General features: G+C 56.8%; 5 protein-coding genes across 5 annotated transcripts; 4 read left to right on the top strand and 1 right to left on the bottom strand.

Moving 5' to 3' along the window:
• Positions 1-802: 802 nt before the first annotated feature.
• Positions 803-2,359, top strand: GNT1 (N-acetylglucosaminyltransferase; the record flags this gene model as incomplete). The annotated part of the gene is made up of 3 exons (XM_028640241.1): positions 803-1,340; positions 1,424-2,019; positions 2,261-2,359. 3 exons carry the CDS (start codon positions 803-805, stop codon positions 2,357-2,359), a joined length of 1,233 nt encoding a protein of 410 aa, XP_028495497.1.
• A 1,970-nt stretch (positions 2,360-4,329) lies between these two features.
• On the top strand, positions 4,330-4,978 carry D7B24_006101 (uncharacterized protein; the record flags this gene model as incomplete). The annotated part of the gene is made up of 2 exons (XM_028640240.1): positions 4,330-4,671; positions 4,745-4,978. The coding sequence occupies 2 exons, from the start codon at positions 4,330-4,332 to the stop codon at positions 4,976-4,978; spliced, it is 576 nt and encodes a 191-aa protein (XP_028495496.1).
• Positions 4,979-8,885: 3,907 nt separating this feature from the next.
• Positions 8,886-10,895, top strand: D7B24_006100 (uncharacterized protein; the record flags this gene model as incomplete). The annotated part of the gene is made up of 2 exons (XM_028640239.1): positions 8,886-10,125; positions 10,183-10,895. The coding sequence occupies 2 exons, from the start codon at positions 8,886-8,888 to the stop codon at positions 10,893-10,895; spliced, it is 1,953 nt and encodes a 650-aa protein (XP_028495495.1).
• A 700-nt stretch (positions 10,896-11,595) lies between these two features.
• On the top strand, positions 11,596-13,599 carry MEP5_1 (Fungalysin/Thermolysin Extracellular metalloproteinase 5; the record flags this gene model as incomplete). The annotated part of the gene is made up of 3 exons (XM_028640238.1): positions 11,596-11,961; positions 12,020-12,408; positions 12,468-13,599. The coding sequence occupies 3 exons, from the start codon at positions 11,596-11,598 to the stop codon at positions 13,597-13,599; spliced, it is 1,887 nt and encodes a 628-aa protein (XP_028495494.1).
• Positions 13,600-14,907: 1,308 nt separating this feature from the next.
• On the bottom strand, positions 14,908-16,241 carry D7B24_006098 (uncharacterized protein; the record flags this gene model as incomplete). Its single annotated transcript, XM_028640237.1, has 3 exons — positions 14,908-15,271; positions 15,372-15,819; positions 15,990-16,241. Coding segments are annotated over 3 exons (1,064 nt in total), but the record flags the coding sequence as incomplete, so codon positions are not given.
• Positions 16,242-16,522: the final 281 nt, after the last annotated feature.

Here is a 16,522-nt window from a genome sequence, read left to right as displayed (position 1 = left end):
CGCGGGCTATCGAAAACAGCTTTGCAAGCCGCCTGCTGGTGTTGAGCGGACACAAAACATAAAACCAGTTTTCAGGTGTTGAATAGAATGCTTCGGAAAGGGAGAAGGGGACGTAAGGACCATAAGAATCACAGTAAAACTTGGCCAGCTCAGCTACGAGCGCCTTCCCCTATGATTTCCATGCACATGGCAAGGCTAGGCAATATATCGAACGGGCTTCGAAGGGATTCCGAACCCTTGAGCCATGGCCAGAGGAACTGGTTGGTCAGGAGCCAGACGTCGTGCCATATGATATTCTGCACCCTGCACACAACGCACACGGCGCAGGCAAAATCCAACCCAGTATGTAACAGGCTTGCATGACAGCTGATCTTTGTACGGGAAACACTTCCGGCCCTGAACTCGTCTTGAGCGTCTATTGAGTTACTTGTACTACCAAAAGACCATTGTGAGTGGCCATGCGTTTGCTCCCAGTGGATACCGCAAACTCAATGAGGCTCATCGGACAGGGGTTAACGGCAACAGATAGGGCGCCAACAGCCTTCTCCCCGATGGCCGCCAAATGACCGGGGTTGTGGTGTCGAGTCGAAAATGAGCCTTTTCGCCTAAAACAAGGGTCATTTCATCCAAGGTAGACGAGAAGGCCAGTTCGTCCCTCGGGAGTTGCCGTGACCAACACGCGTCTGCCGACGTGCGACGCCGTGTCGCCGGTTCATAAACTCAAGCATTCTCCCCGTCGTCAATTTCACCAGACAGTCTGAACTGAACACTGAAGTCTTCAAGCGTTCCCCAGTTCGTAGCCATGGCAGCGCAGTTCTTCCGTTCTCTGACGTCGCCTACATACGCGCGACTTTCTACCGCGGAACATGGCGCCAACTCACCTGATGGTGGTCTAGGAAGCAGTCCCCGTCTGGCCGCGCTTCTTGCCTCGAAACGCTTTCGCTGGGTTGCCTGCCTGATCATCTTGACCACCTTCGTTTTATTCGGTCTGCAGGGCCATGATCACTTCGCCGGTTCGGCGCCAGCACAAGAGGCGGGACAACCAGGCGTTCCGGAGTCCTCGTCATCAAAAGCCCCCGGCCACGACCATGACTGGTCGCGCTTCGCATACACCCAATATGTGACGAACAGCGAGTACCTCTGCAACTCCGTTATGCTGTTTGAGAGCCTCGCCAGGCTACAGAGCAAAGCAGATCGCGTCATGATGTACCCCAGGCGCATGCTGGAGCCCACGGCATCCGAGAGCGCTACGCTCGACGGCCGTCTTCTCATCAAGGCGCGTGAACAGTACGGCGTCAAGCTGGTGCCGATTGAAGTTCAGCATAGAACCGGGAAAGATTGTATGTGCCATTTTTCTCTCTAGGTTCTTTCCCTTTGTACAACAAGTGAGCAATTTGCCAACGTGTCATCCCCAATCCTCTAGCGACATGGGCGGATTCCTTTACGAAGCTCCTAGCCTTCAACCAGACCAACTACGATCGCGTCCTCTCGCTCGACTCGGATTCCGTCGTAGTCCAGAACATGGACGAACTCTTCCTGCTCCCGCCCTGCCCCGTCGCCATGCCCCGCGCCTACTGGCTCTTCCCCGAGAAACCCATCCTCTCCTCCCAGTTACTACTCGCCACCCCCTCGGCGACCGAATTCGCCCGCGTCCAGGACCGCGTCAACGCTGCTGGGCCAGATGACTACGACATGGAGATCGTCAACTATCTTTACAAGGACACGGCCCTTGTCATACCCCACCGTCCGTATGACCTGTTAACGTCAGAGTTCCGCGCGACGACGCACGAAATGTACCTCGGCGCCAAGGAGGAGGTGTGGGATCCGGTGGCTGTCTTCAACGAGGCCAAGTTTCTGCATTTCTCGGACTGGCCTGTCCCCAAGCCGTGGCTGCCGACGCCCGAAAACCTGCTGAACGAGAAGCAGCCTAAGTGTGTCAAGGAAGACGATGGAAGCGAGGATTGCACGGCTCGAACGATCTGGAACCGTATCTATGCCGAGTTCAGGGAGAGAAGAAAGGTGAGTCCCATGCTGTGTCCCATCAACGTTTCCTAGAGGCGTGCTGACCAGGCTGCAGGACATTTGCGGCCTTGCATGAACATCTGGAGACAATGCGACGGATTGCAAACCACCGCTTCAGGCCGTTGCTCCATCTGACGAAGCTCACTTCCAGAGACCGCCCCATGACTGGGTCATCATGTCCAACTTTTGGCTTCAAAGATCTGGGAGCTCGCTTATCCCTTGACAACTCCATGGCTAGTACCATGACTCGTCACGGCTCGTCTCCACACATTGGACATTTCGCAGTCCCTCTGCCGTCTTCAGTGGCGCAATGGCCGGTGTCATTTGCGCTGAGTGATTGGCTCTTGGAGGTTTACCTGTAAATAAGTCCCAACGTTCAAGCCTACACTTGCGTAAAATCTGGAGATTCCAGACCATAGTGGTAGTCGAGCTTTTGCTTTGACTCTCTACGTGGGCATGGTTTCTGCCGCCCTTTGTGCTCCAGGCCTAGGACGGTCATCACATACGCGTCGACGGCCCCAACTGTCAACGAATGCCGTCGCCGGTGCTCACGCGACAACATCTGCGACTTGGACGGCCCGTCTCCGCCTTTGATGTGGGTGAAGAACAGGAGTCCGATGCTATGATCCACTCCTGCGCGCACTGCGAATCACTGTCGCGCCGGCTAAGAGTGCCTATCATCCTGCTCATCGACCAGTGAAGGCGACCCTTGCGCGATCATGAAGGCATACCCGAATTTGTTGCGAGTGAGAGACGCAGTCAGACATCTCTTTTTCTCAGTCGAGATGCTATCGCTGGTATCGTCTACCAAATATCACACGGAGGAACTCGTCCGGAGGTCTTCGACATCTGTGGGTTACCAGAGTGGTCTTGTCGCGGAAATCCTAGGCAGATATCGAACGAGACGCTACGATCTAAGGTTTTGCCACAATTGACTGGGACAGGAGGACACCTTTGTGAGATGTACCCTATGACCACAATCCCATGTCTTGAGAGATGTGTAGATAAAAGACTAGAACAAACCGTCAACACTCTCAGTAGAGTCAGTCTGTCGAGCCTCAAATTCCGTGTATGCTGACATACTCCCGCTCTCTCATTTGGGGCCATGGCATGTCGAGTCTCCAGGCCTGCCGTGTACCCAGCCTGACGTTGTCTGGCCAGGCTGGTCCCCGGATATTTCGCAGTTCTTGCGGTCGATGTTCGTATTATATTCCTAGCCGTATGAGCCACAAGCCAGCCGACAATTCACTCATCAGCGGCCATTCACGCTATCCGCGCCACCAGGCTATGTGGCCTCGTCAAATTCTCATAGTTGACTTCCCCAGCCCATCACTGGACAGCTCGGTGGTCAGATTCCGGTACCAGCAAGCCACATTTAAATAAGCTGGGCCATAGACCCGAGTTCAGTGCTACTCAGTCGCCTCTCAGGCTAAAAGCAGCGAGGCTCCAGGCCGTCCAGGCCGTCCAGGCCGTAGATGAGCTCTGTTTTACCCCGCGTCCTCTCTCCTACTCAGCCGTTTGTCGAGCGTCCAAAGGCACTGCCGTCATCTTACCCGGCCCAGAGGCCCGCAATATGGACGAACCCCGTGGGACGAGGATCGGCTTGACCGAGCATATTACCAAAACAAGGCGGCTGGAGGTTTCGCCGCGTCGAGGCCCTTTCACGGGGAATCCCTGGGATCAGCGAGATATGGCTCTGAGTCTTGATTAGGTAGGTAGTCTATGTTGATAGAATAGATCGCCGCCCGCTCTGTGTTGGTCGGACCTAAGCACAAGTGACTACAGGCTTGAGTGGCTCGGTCCATTACCACCCCAGCGTAGCACTTTCAGCACAGCTGAAATCTGCATGAAAAGTGCATGGTGACATGAGAGTCCACCGACGTAGCACTTCAAGTCGAATGGCTTCTTTGAACCTAAATCAGGTCGGTGATTCCACAACGAGCACAGACCTTGGCGACGTCTAGGCCCAATTGCCCAAGCTCCGAGGTGTCCCATTGATGCTGGACAAATTGACTGGTTGATATAGGGCATTTTACCCGACGACAAACCCCGCGATCAGGGTCCAGTGAAATAAAGAAGTCGCGACGCCCAACCGTGGTTCCATGCCAGCCATTACATCTCTAAAGAAACGTGCAACGGAAACCCCACCCATGCCCCGAGGCATATAAAGATGGATCGGCTTGACGTATTTTCTAAAGCAGTCAGCCCCCTCAGGCCAACGCGAGAAGTCAAACATCACGATACCCTGCGCGTACGGAAACGAAATTTTCCAGCTCAGCAAATTCGTCTTGCCGCCCTTCCGCCACCATGGTCCGTCCCTCTACCCTCCTGACAGCACTGTGGGCTAGTACCGCCGCCAGCCTGCGCGTGCGTTCCGTGGTCCACAGCGGCAAGGGCTGTCCGCAAGACACAAAGGTGTCCTGGTCATCCGCGGACGAGGCCTTCGTCTTCACGTTCCACGACTTTAGCGAAACGCTTGGCGCCGGCACGACGACGTCCTGTCAGGTGCACGTCCAGATCGATGAGGGTGAGGCCGGCAAGGCCCTGCTCGTCGAGGACGCGACGCTCCGCGGCGGGCTGTACGTCAGCCCTGTGACCAAGGCCGAGTTTCTCACCGTTGCCTTTTGGTCGGAGAATACCTCCGATTCGGTAAGCCGGGCTGTGGGCGTCACTTGAGCTGAATGAGGCAAATCCGAGAGGCGGCGCTAACACAAGATCACAGACGTCCAAGGAGTCGACCATCGCGGCCGGTGCCGGGCCAATCTCGCGCAACGTTGCAGTCTCGCAGAGCCTCGACTTTGCGTCGGTGTGCGTGGGGAGCGATGGATACGTGGGGATCCTCAATGTCAACTTCCGCATCGTGGCACAGGGCAGCGGAAAGGTCACCTTTGGGCGAGAACGTGGAAGTGGAGCGCCTGTGACCGAGGTGCTGAAGTATAAATGGCAGAGCTGCTGAGCGGATGATAATGTCCGGGTGGCAGCATGTGTGGGGATGTTAAAAGGGTCGAGAACGAGAGTGAGCCCCCGTGTAAGTTGCAATAAGGGGGGCGGGCCGATCTTGGGTCTCATCAGTCGCTTGTGCGCTCGACTAGTCGGGGTGCTTGGATGGTAGCTAGCCAGAATACAGTCTGTGTGTTCTCGACCCAGCTGCAAAACTTCGATTCATCATGAATAGTGGATGCTCGTGGGGTCGCAGGGGTGGTTCTTGACATGCAGAAAACATCACCATGTTAGTCTGCCCGAAATGTAAGGGGCAATCGGCTTTGGCGATTCAGGGTAGAATGCAGGTTCGCGGGTCGACTGAAATATCGGTATCCCGCCACCGAGTTCCGTTTCTTCGTCAGGCATTTGCGTCTGGCCACCCATTACACGGCACGATTGCAACGCTGTCCGACAGTTAGAGTGGCACGATGATACCTTTTCAGCGGAGACACTGACTTGCGAGAAGACGTTGACTGGCCATGAGGAAAGCTACTGACCCACGTAGGCACGTGGACAACACACTTCTCTGGGTGCCCACAAGATGATCAGCGGCCTTGAATCCGGGTTGGTTACTCATGCAATTTGAGTCTGCGGAGCGCGGAGACAGCTCGGGGCGGCTTACTGTAGGGCGGCATCCTGATATCTTTGACTGGCGACTTGTACTGCTCCCTCCCCAAAGGCTCGGGTGGGAGAACAAAAAGTCTTGGGGAGTGGGGAAATTGAGGAATGAAGTCTTGACATGTGGCAACGGCGTTGGGAAGATCCAGGTACCGGCAGAACGCAAGACAGCGACGCCATGCCTGTGACGCAAACAGTTGCTCTGTGATCCGATTTTGAAGCTGTTACCCCCCCACCCCCACCCATCATGTACCTTCAGTAGACCGCCTGCGGAATCAGACGGCAAGACAGCCTGCACACGTAACAACGTCCGAATCGGAAAAAACGTCATCTCTCGCGGGAATATATGGGCTGACGGTGATGAAGCGTCGTTTAGATGGTGATATAAGTGTCGACTTGGCAAGGCTCCTCGCGAGGCCCCTGGCAACGTTTGGAAGATAATATGACATCAGTGAGGTGCGGAACTCCTGCATGTGGGCTCTTTGGTGATGCAGGGAAGCTGTAGGAAGGGACAGTTGGAGGGTCGGTTGGCCGAGCCAAGAAACACCCGAACGGTTGAGGTTCGTTGTTCAGGGGTCGATATCACTGACTACCGTCCATAACGCTAGCGTGGATCCGCTGCAGGGAAACGATCGCGATCGGCCGCATGTGGCGTGGTTGGTCGGGATGGCGCTGATTGGCATCGCAAAAGTAATGAACGCGTATATGACTGAGATGCCAAGGGCGAGATTTGTACGACGGGATCTTCTGGGCATCTCGAACAGGCGAGTCAACTGAAGGCATCCGGCTGGCATCCCCAAGGTCGTGGTTCAAGAGAGAGAGAGCTTACGCAGTCGGGAGCATAAGTGCCATCATTACGGATGCATGGTGTTCGCGAGGCAGAGACGGTAACAGCTGCGCAATGAAGGTCTGGCGAGAGTTGAGAGCAGTGGGATAAGAGACAGAGGAGCGACAAGCCGCCGAATGCTTCGCCGAGTCGGGGATCCCGCGCGCCGAACGACTGGTGGTGTGTTAGCCTAGTGCCTGGGCGAGTTCACAAGACGATCCTTCCGAGTCTGATGGAGGGAGGGAAGCCTGTTTGTTTTTTCCCTCATTTCAGTGTACGCAGTAAGCCCGTCCAGAATGCCCCGCCGAGCTAGTAGGGCTGGTATCAGACCAATAGCATGGCAATAAGACGAAGCATTCCCCTGTGACGCGGCGTGGCCCTCGCAACGTGGAAGCTGCGTGAAGATAATCATAGCATTGGTCTATAACTGGCGCCTGGTTTATGGCGAACTTTGGTGCTGCTTGGAAGAGCATAAAGCGGTGAATGCGTTTGCGGTGAGGCGTTGAATGTCCATCACCAAGGCCTGGAAGGTGAAGATGATTTGCAGGTCAGGGGCGCGGAGAAGTTGCGGACTTTCAGGAGAGCGGCGGTCCAGACTGTGAGCACCAACAGCGCTCGACATGTCGATATGTCTTTGGTGACGAATGCCGAGTGTTTGCCAAGCCGGTCTGCGAAGGATGAAGTGATTAGGTGGCTTGGGATGGAGGGTAGGTGGTGGATGGTCGGTGGACGAGATGCTTTCGGACGTCGTAGTCGCTGCCATGTTGTGGGCCTTGGTGGGGACCGGCCCGCTTGTTGTGCCGATTCTTAGCGCGCATCGCTCCTGCCCGCTGCCCACAGTGAATGAACGTTCGACTTCACCCCTCCGTCGGCCTCCCAGTCTATGGCGTTTCCCATCTCTCTCCTTCCAGAAACACCTTTGCTGCTTTCTTCACACCCAAGGAACCCCAACGAGGCAAGAATCATCTCCACTCCACCACTTCACGCCTTTCCTTCAGGCTCGGGAACAACCTCAGGCTCGAGAACGACCTCAAGTACAAGAGTACGCATGCTTATCAAGGCTCTCTCCCGACACGAATGCAAAAGACCTCGAGGACACGGCTGACCCTTGCTGCTTGGCCAACCACTAGCCCTCGAGCACGTCTTGGCTTGTTCGACTGAGACTACCATCCTTGCGCTTCTCAGCTGGCCGGGCTGCTTGGCCTTGCATCTGTCCCCTTCGCGATTGTGTCAACCGGCACACGTCCGGCACATGTCTTCTCAATGTGTCTCCTGATGGTAAGTATGACGTGAGCCAATGCTGATGTAGCCTTGGCAATATTCGCCGCATTCACTATCTTCTCTACGAGCTTTTGACTTCTGCCGTGGACAATGTGATATGCTGACTGCACGCCAGGAACGTCCTATGGCGACCTAGGACACAAGAGAGGCAAACAGGGTTACTGGTGCTAAGCAAGACCTTGAATGATGTGGCCCATGCTCGATACTGGAAGCGGTTCACACCAGCCATGCTCATTACCCTTGACCAAGGCCACATTCGATTGAGGTCTCTGGAGAAGAACCCGCCCGCCCGTCACCGAGCCTCCGCAACTTATCTAACGCCTTGATGGTCTCGGCTGCCGTCCTCATAGCCTTGTGGGCCGGACCCGGACTAAGTCTGTAATGCCGCTCGGCTCGAGCTAGGTATTCGAACGGCCGCGCTGCATTGGCCGTCCCTCTCATTGCAGCCTTACACTTGCCGTCGCAGCAAGCCCATTTCGACTGGCCATGGCCTGATATCCACCGTTCAACTTCCGCTCCTGTTGGTCGTCCTGCAGGTTACCGGGCGAGGCGACTGGGACGACTTGAAAGACTGGAGACATTTGGACAGACAACCGGCCTAAAAATCCTATTTTCCCGTCGGGCGCGCCGCCTCACGGTCTCGACTTCAGCGTTTCCACCGTTGGATCCACCAAAGTACTACCGTTTGGCACGCCAACTCGCCATGCCGCCCTCGCACCCCTTCCCCGTGGAGGACCAGACCGCGTTGCGCTGATGGCCAGAGCCGTCACTGAGTGGAAACCCGTCCTCATGATCATCCGACATGCTGGGCTGGGGGAATGCGGTCCACTTCCCCATGCTCCACCAGGCATGGCTTCTTGGTATCACTCGGCGTGGTAGACGCCTTCGTCTGGTGTCTTGCCTGTCTCCTGTTTTCGTTAGTACCCCCTGTATGATCCCCAGACGACCCTCGACTTCTTAAGGGACCATCCTCCCACCAGAATCTCCCTGGATCCCTTGTTCTTTTCATTCACCCAACTTCACAGTCTTCCCTGTTGTCGAGGTCTTCTTCGTTAGGCCCTCCACAGAATCTCCTCATCATCATACTTCATCTGCGAGTCCTAGGCTTCATCGACACAGACAAGCATTGACCCCAGGCTTGGGACCTGTTTCAGTCATGCCTCCTCCACGTGCTGACGATGAGGCTCCGCCAACAGACCTCACCAACGACCACCCCCGCATGGAAGGCACCAATACCAGCCGCAGCAGCAGTAACAATGAGCCCATGACTGATGAGAAGGCCATGCATCAGGGCGGTCCTGGCGGTCCGGACCGGCGCCGCCGCAGCTCAGTCGCTGCACTGCTTCAGAACCCACTCGCTGGCTTGACCCAGGATCAGGTGCTCGCCGACGTCGACAACTTTACTCAGAGTAAGGGTCTGACGGAATACCAAGAAGTCTTCCGCAAGGGCGCTCTCGTTGCTCAGGTCAACAACCAGGATGGCGCTTTCGAGCGTATTGAAGTGCTCGACGAGGACGAGAAGAACGTCTTGCGTAGGGAGCTGACCCACCGCTGGAGCCAGCCCTTTATGCTGTACTTCCTCTGCACTCTCTGCGCCGGATCCGCCATTGTTCAGGGCATGGATCAGTCGGCCGTCAACGGCGCTCAAGACTTTTACTTCCAGGAGCTCGGCTTGGCAGACATGTCAGCAGAGATCCGGGGACTTGTCAACGGTGCCCCCTACCTCTGTTCTGCGCTCATCGGCTGCTGGACCAACCCTTTTCTCAATCACTGGTTCGGTCGTCGCGGCACCATTTTCATCAGCTGTGGCCTGTCCGTCATCACCGGCTTCTGGCAAGCTGCTGCCAACAACTGGTACAACCTTCTCATCGCCCGTTTCTTCCTTGGTTTCGCCGTCGGCGCCAAGTCTTCCACCACCCCCGTCTACTCGGCCGAGTCCACACCCAAGACCATTCGTGGTGCCCTCACCATGATGTGGCAGATGTGGACGGCGTTCGGCATCGCCCTTGGTACCATTGTCGGCGTCGCCTTCTCTGGAGTGACGATCTTCGGCGAGGAGACTCAATGGCGTTGGATCATGGCCTCCACCTCCATCCCTCCCCTCGTCGTCATGGTCCAAGTCTACCTGTGCCCCGAGTCTCCCCGCTGGTATATGGAGAAGGGACGTTATCCCGAGGCCTTCAAGGCAACCTGCCGTCTTCGATACACCAAGGTCCAGGCTGCCCGCGACATGTACTACGCCTACAAGCTGCTCGAGATTGAGAGCGCCGAGCGTGAGGGTCGAAGCTGGAAGGAATTCTTCACAGTGCGAAGAAACCGCCGCGCCGCACAGTCCTCGTGGTTTGTAATGTTTATGCAACAATTTTGTGGTGTCAATGTCATCGTCTATTACTCTAGTGCGTCTAGCCCTTCATCTACATATTTCTACGGGTATGGTGCTAACAGGAGAACAGTGATCATGTTCCAGAATGCCGACTTCACGCGGAACGAGGCTCTTCTCGTCACTATGGGCACCGGTCTTGTCAACTGGCTGTTTGCTATTCCGGCCATTTACACAATTGACACGTTTGGACGCCGCAACCTTCTGCTGGTCACCTTCCCGTTGATGTCGTTCTTCATGTTCTTCACAGGCTTCAGTTTCCTCATCACCGAGCAAGCTGCGCGTCTGGCCTGCGTGACGACGGGTATCTATCTCTTCATGGCTGTGTACTCGCCCGGCGCCGGCCCGGTTCCGTTCACGTACTCGGCCGAGGCGTTCCCGCTTCACATTCGCGATATCGGCATGTGCAGTGCCACGGCCGTCACCTGGGGCTTCAACTTCATCATCTCCTTCTCGTGGCTTCCCATGGTCGAGGCGTACGGTGACACGGGCGCCTTCTGCTGGTACGGCACATGGAACCTCATCGGCTGGGTCTTTGCCTACTTCCTCTTGCCCGAGACGAAGAACCTCACCCTTGAAGAGCTCGACAACGTGTTCAATGTCACCAATCGGGAACATGCCGGGTACTACCTGAAGAAATTACCATGGTACATCAAGAAGCATCTGCTCTTCCGGGACGTCGAGCCCATGCCCCCGCTGTACGCGTTTGACCAATCATCGCCACACGACAAGAAGCACGACATGGCAGCCGCCGAAGCTTCGCACAGTGAAGGCGTTGTGCGCTAAGCGGTTTGAAGAAAAAGCCTGGCGGTGGACAGTTCGCCTTTCATTGGTGCGCATGATTTCTTTGTACTCATATTGCTTGTCTGGATATGACGAGGCGAAGATACCATGGATGGGGACGAATTTCTTTGTATTCGATATCTGAAAGTTGATTTGTTAATTAAGAATGGAGTCTCGAAGTCGCAAATGCAAACGGAGATGTTGATCCAGCAAGTCAATTTCGCTGCGGCGAAATTGAATATCGAAAAGCATACGTATGTACGATTCAAAGGGCAGACAGTGCGAGCGCTGCATCACATCACGGAATGCCTGGCCCTCACCTAAGCTTCGAAGAAGCTTTGCAGACGACGCATCGATACGAGCTTCTGGAAAGCCCTAGCACGGTTTATGAGATTGAAGGTGGTACTGCATTTCTTGGACGGACGACTGACTCTAGGAGGAAGGTTTCAGGGACGATCGATTCTCGTTTGGGCCTTCACGCGTTGTTAAAATGCAGGTCAATCACACCTCGATGCGCTGACCTTCCGATTCGGGCATCCGTGCCGGACTCTGCACTGCCGCGTCGGCAGTGGCGTGCGACGATGGGAAGCCGTATCGTTTCCATAACTGCAAGTATAAGATCCGACAGGTAGAAGACATCCATGACACTGAGAGCCGATTTCTTGCCTGTTATGTCGAGTCTCCGGCGCATTCTTTCAACACAATGGTCTTGCTAAGCACGTTGCTGTCGCTCGCGGGTCTCGCGGCCGCCCATCCCGCGCGCGGACCTGCCTCCTCCCCGCAGTGGAAGAATCGCGCGGCGGCTCTCAGCAGTTATCGGTTCGGGGCTGCGTCGACCTATACTTCTTTTGACGTCTTACCGGCCAAGGACTCTCAACGCATCAGGCGGGAACGTGATGGCGCCGTTGACTATGTTGACATCGCGACACGAACACTTCGGGAGGCTATTCCCGGCGCTGCGTTTCGATTGATAGATGATGCTTATGTGGGAACCAACGGTGTTGCACACGTTCATTTTCAGCAGACTGTTGATGGTGTGGATGTGGATGATGCCAGCTTCAATGTCAATGTATGTCGGGTCCAGCGTGTAATGATGGGCACGTATCTAACCATGTCCACTGCCATAGATCCTCGAGAACGGGACTGTTCTGTCTTTTGGAAACTCTTTTGCCAAGCAAGATCTGCACAGAAGAAACTACGGAGACATAGAGCGCGACCCTCTTGTGGCCTTCAAGAACGCCGTCGAACTCTTGAATCTCCCCATCAGCGACGCCTCGAGCGCCACCGCGGAGCCAACTGACGAGCCAGGGCTGTTCGTCATCCGAGGTACTAAAGGCTCGTCCTCAGACCCGAAAGCCAAGCTGGCCTATGTCCGACATGAAGAGACTGTTTTGCTAGTCTGGAGGCTGGAGACCAACATTGATGATAACCAGCTACTCGTTTACGTGGACGCCGACACCGGGACGTCAGTCTCCGGCGTATATGATTCTGTGAAGACTGCAAGCTACGAAGTCTAGTAAGAGATTCAACTTTGTCTCCACCATTAAAAACCCTTCAAGCTAACAGGACTTCCAGCCCCTGGGGATCCGGCAACCCAACAGAGGTAGATCGCAAGCTCGTGGTCAACCCGGAAACCACGGCCTCGTCACCATTCGGTTGGCATTCCGATGGAACTCAGAGCTTCACAACGCTGCGCGGCAACAATGCCTTCATCACCTACCCCGGGGGCAGCACGCCCGCCAATTCTCCGTCCCTCGTCTTCTCCTACCCCTACTCGCCAGTCGCCAGCGGCCAGCGGTACACCGAAGCATCCGCCGCGCAGGGTTTCTACACTGTCAACAAGTTCCATGACATCCTGTATGCTCTCGGCTTCAACGAGCCTGCGGGCAACTTCCAGACGAACAACAACGGCAAGGGCGGAGCAGCCGGAGACCCCCTCAACCTCACCATCCAAACCATGACCGGGACGGCGTTCATCACCGTACCCGCAGACGGAACCAGCCCTCGGATCCAGATGAGCATCTGGTCCGGCAGCCTCGCGCGCGACAGCGTGTTCGAGACGACAGTCCTCCTCCACGAGTACATGCACGGCGTGACGGCGCGGCTCGTCGGCGGCCCAGGCAGCGGGCGGTGCCTCAGCAACATGGACGGCCTCTCGATCGACGAGGGCTTCTCGGACCTTGTGCCCACGATCCTGCGCGTCAAGGCCGGCGACACGCGCAGCAAGGACTACACCATTGCCGACTGGGCGACGGGCCAACCGGTGGGGCTGCGGTCGCACTACATCTCGACGAGCCTGGCGACGACGCCGCTGACGTTCGAGTCGCTGAACCGGCTCGTCGTCTCGGGGGGCTTCGACCTGGCCACCGTCTGGGCGTCGGCCTTCTACGACATCTTCTGGAACCTGGCCGACGCGCACGGCATCGGCGACGTCGACAGCGTCGTGCTCGATGCGGCCGGCGTGCCGAGGGGCGCTCGGTACCTGCTTCTGAAGCTGATCCTCGACAGCGAGGCCCTCATGCCGTGCAACGCGAACCATCTCCAGGCGCGAGATGCGTTGCTGGAGGCCGAGCGCGTCCTGACGGCAGGCGCCAACCGGTGTGCCATCTGGAAGGGGTTTGCGCGGCGAGGGTTCGGGCAGGACGCGACGGTCGGTAGTGGCACGCAAGGTCGTGTAAATGGATTTGCGGTCCCGTCTGGGTGCTAGAAGCCTGGTGTGCGTCACCAACCGGGCACTTCCTGCTACTTCAACAGATGAAAGTCGAATCCAAAGTGAGAACTCGCTCGTGCGTCTGCCGTGAACAGCACATGGCGAGGAGCGGTGGGCGGTTGGAGGTATGGTTTGGGTCTGTCTTGATTCTGTCCAGCGTGATTGTCCTCTTGATATCGGCCATGTTATCGTCCGATGATCAACATCGTAAACTACCATCTTCACTGCCTGCATCAGATGCACAGCGCTGGGAATAAGGACGAATGATGATTTTATTGCTTCTAGACACACCGCTCACGTAGAGTTTTCGTCATAATGACACATCTTCATTCAACGACCAACGGACCTCTTCACGTCCAGAATCACCGTCGACGACCAGTCGAAGAATGGAGGTGCTGGTGCTTTCGGCCTCGGGCGTTCGACGAAGCAAACCGAGGTCAAAGGCCGGAGAGCAACGTCATGGTGTTGGTCGCAGTGTACTCTAGACATGCGGCTACCCCCGCTGCCGGCTCGTTTGCGGCCTGGCTACCCATGGATGTCTCCCTCGCGAGATTCCGAGTTTCTCCTCCTCCTCATGCTTAATTCTGTTCAGGGCCAATATAAACTCCGCAACGACAGGGTTGGATCGGTTCGGCCCGCCCCGAACGCTACCAGGCACACCCAGGGATTTCACACAACCAGTTGGCGTCACAATTGCGATATGGATCGACATCGGATACACCTTGCACCAGTTGCCAGCCAGAGCAGGCTGCTCGGTTCGTCTACGACCCCGCCTGTGCTGCCTCCTCGTGATCATCGGCTTGGCATGTCATTTCACGCCACATGGCTACAGAGGAGGCATGTCAAGTCGAGAGGCCCAATAGAGGAGATGTTCTTTGGTGATCATCAATACAGTTAACATCAGAGACATGAACATTGCTGGCTTCGATCCAGGTCGGGGGAAGGAAAAGACACATTGAAGAGGGTATGGGGGGGAAAACAGACCAGAAAAGAACATCAACAGGTCCAACAACAGAGAGTCCCCAAGCCCGAAATGAGGGCTTGCTCGCACAATGAAGATAGCATGTGCCACCGTCCCGCACCAGAGAGTCCAAGTATAGAGGCTGCAGCCGCACACAGCATCGGGTACCAAAAAGAGACGGACAGAGAGAGGGAGAGAGAGAGAGAGAGACCACACACGCGTGCCACGAAGCATGTAAGATACCGGGACACACAAGTCGACGACCGCTTGCACATGAACCGCCGATCCACAGCCCTTCCACAAGACGCATCACACCAGGGACACTGTTCCAAACGACAGACTCTCTACCTCGGCGGCATCCGCGCGCCGGCGACGGCGAGGTGATCCGCCGCCGTGTTCCCCACGTTGTCGGCATGCCCCTTGACCCAGGTGAAGACGGTGCTCGCGCCCTCGGCCTCGCGCGTCTCGATGAGCTCCCGCACCTCCTCGACGAGGTCCCGGTTCTTCACCGGCTCGCCTTTTGAGTTGTGCCAGTCCTTCTTCTGCCAGCCCTTGTACCAGGACGTCACGCAGTTGATCGAGTACTGGCTGTCCGTGAAGATCTGCACGTCCTGCTCGTCGGGCGCGATCTCCAGGGCTCGGATGATGGCCGTCAGCTCCGCGCGCTGGTTCGTCTGCGGCTCGCCCTCGAGGCGCTCGGAGAGATTCCTTTGGCGCCCAGAGTCAGTTTCCGTCACACCAAAAATTCATGATCGGGGGGGGGAAAGGGGGTCGGAAAGAGGGGGGAAGCCAGCCGTCCAGTGCATACCTCGCATCGTCCACGCCAAAGAAAACACCCACCCCCGCCGCGGCCCCGACCTTGCCGTTCGCAAGACTGCTCCCGTCTGTGTAGATGGCCAGCATGCCCTGGCCCACGGCCTCCTGCGCGCCCCGGGCCGTGGCCGTCGTCTTCTTCGTCAGCGCGGCGCTGCCGCCGTGGCCCCCCGTCACCTTGGCGACGGTCGTCGCGTCGCCAAACTCCTCGATGAACTCGACGGCCTCGGCCCTCGTCTCAAATTTTTTGTACTTGGGCCCCTTGCCCTTGGCGTTGAGCCCAATGGCCTTTTGCGCCGTCGGCCAGTCCGTGTAGATGCCCGGCTGCTCGCCGCGCGCCACGGCGTAAAACTTGGCCGGCTGGGGCGGTCCCGAGGCTGGCGGCGCGGGGTTCTTGCCGGCCACAAAGGCGAGCGCGTCGTCGCGCGAGAGGAAGGACTTGTCTACATTTTTCATACCGGATCTCATCAGCTTCCTCCTTCTCCTTGCATTTTTTTCCCCTTTCGCATGGGAGAGGTCGAGCGGTGGGAGGACCAGGGAAGGGAAAGGGGGGAGGAGAGGGTTCATCAGAGGGATCACCGGGAGCTGGGAGCCCGGGGCAGAGAAAACATACACTGCGCGCCGGCGAAGCCGTTAATCTGCTTCTGGCACTCGGGCCACGTCAGGTAGACGCCGGGACGCACGCCCGCGCGCACGGCGTAGTATTTTTGCGCGTCCTTGTCGGTGCGGCGCTTCTTTGCCGCAGGGGCGTCGGCCGTCGTGGCGGTTCTCTTCTTCGCGTCCGGCATGATGATGTCGGCGACCCAGCGGGAGAGGATGGGTAGGGAGATGCGGAATGGCGCGTCGCTCGCCGTCAAGCCGGTGGCTGTAGTATAGCAACGGAAGATAGTGCTCCTGGCAGCAGGAGCAGCAGGGGCAGCAGTCGGTCGAGCTATATGCTGCTGGCGGGTCGCGAGGCTGCGGCGGTTCGATAGCTCTTTGTCGGCGAGGAGGAGATGCGCTTTCGGTAAAGCACCAGGTACAGGTGGACGCGGCAGGAGTCAAAGACGTTTCATTCTCAGACGGGGTCGCAGAGCAAACAAGACTTGCCAGGAATTTCGCTTTCCTACAGCAAGTGTGGATCGGTGTAATCGCGCAGACAAAAAC

Source organism: Verticillium nonalfalfae, assembly GCF_003724135.2.
Source record: "Verticillium nonalfalfae strain VnAa140/NRRL 66861 chromosome Unknown scaffold_41, whole genome shotgun sequence".
Taxonomy (NCBI): Eukaryota; Fungi; Ascomycota; class Sordariomycetes; order Glomerellales; family Plectosphaerellaceae; genus Verticillium; species Verticillium nonalfalfae.
Note: the sequence above shows the minus strand (reverse complement) of the source record. Positions and strands in the feature narration are given on the sequence as shown.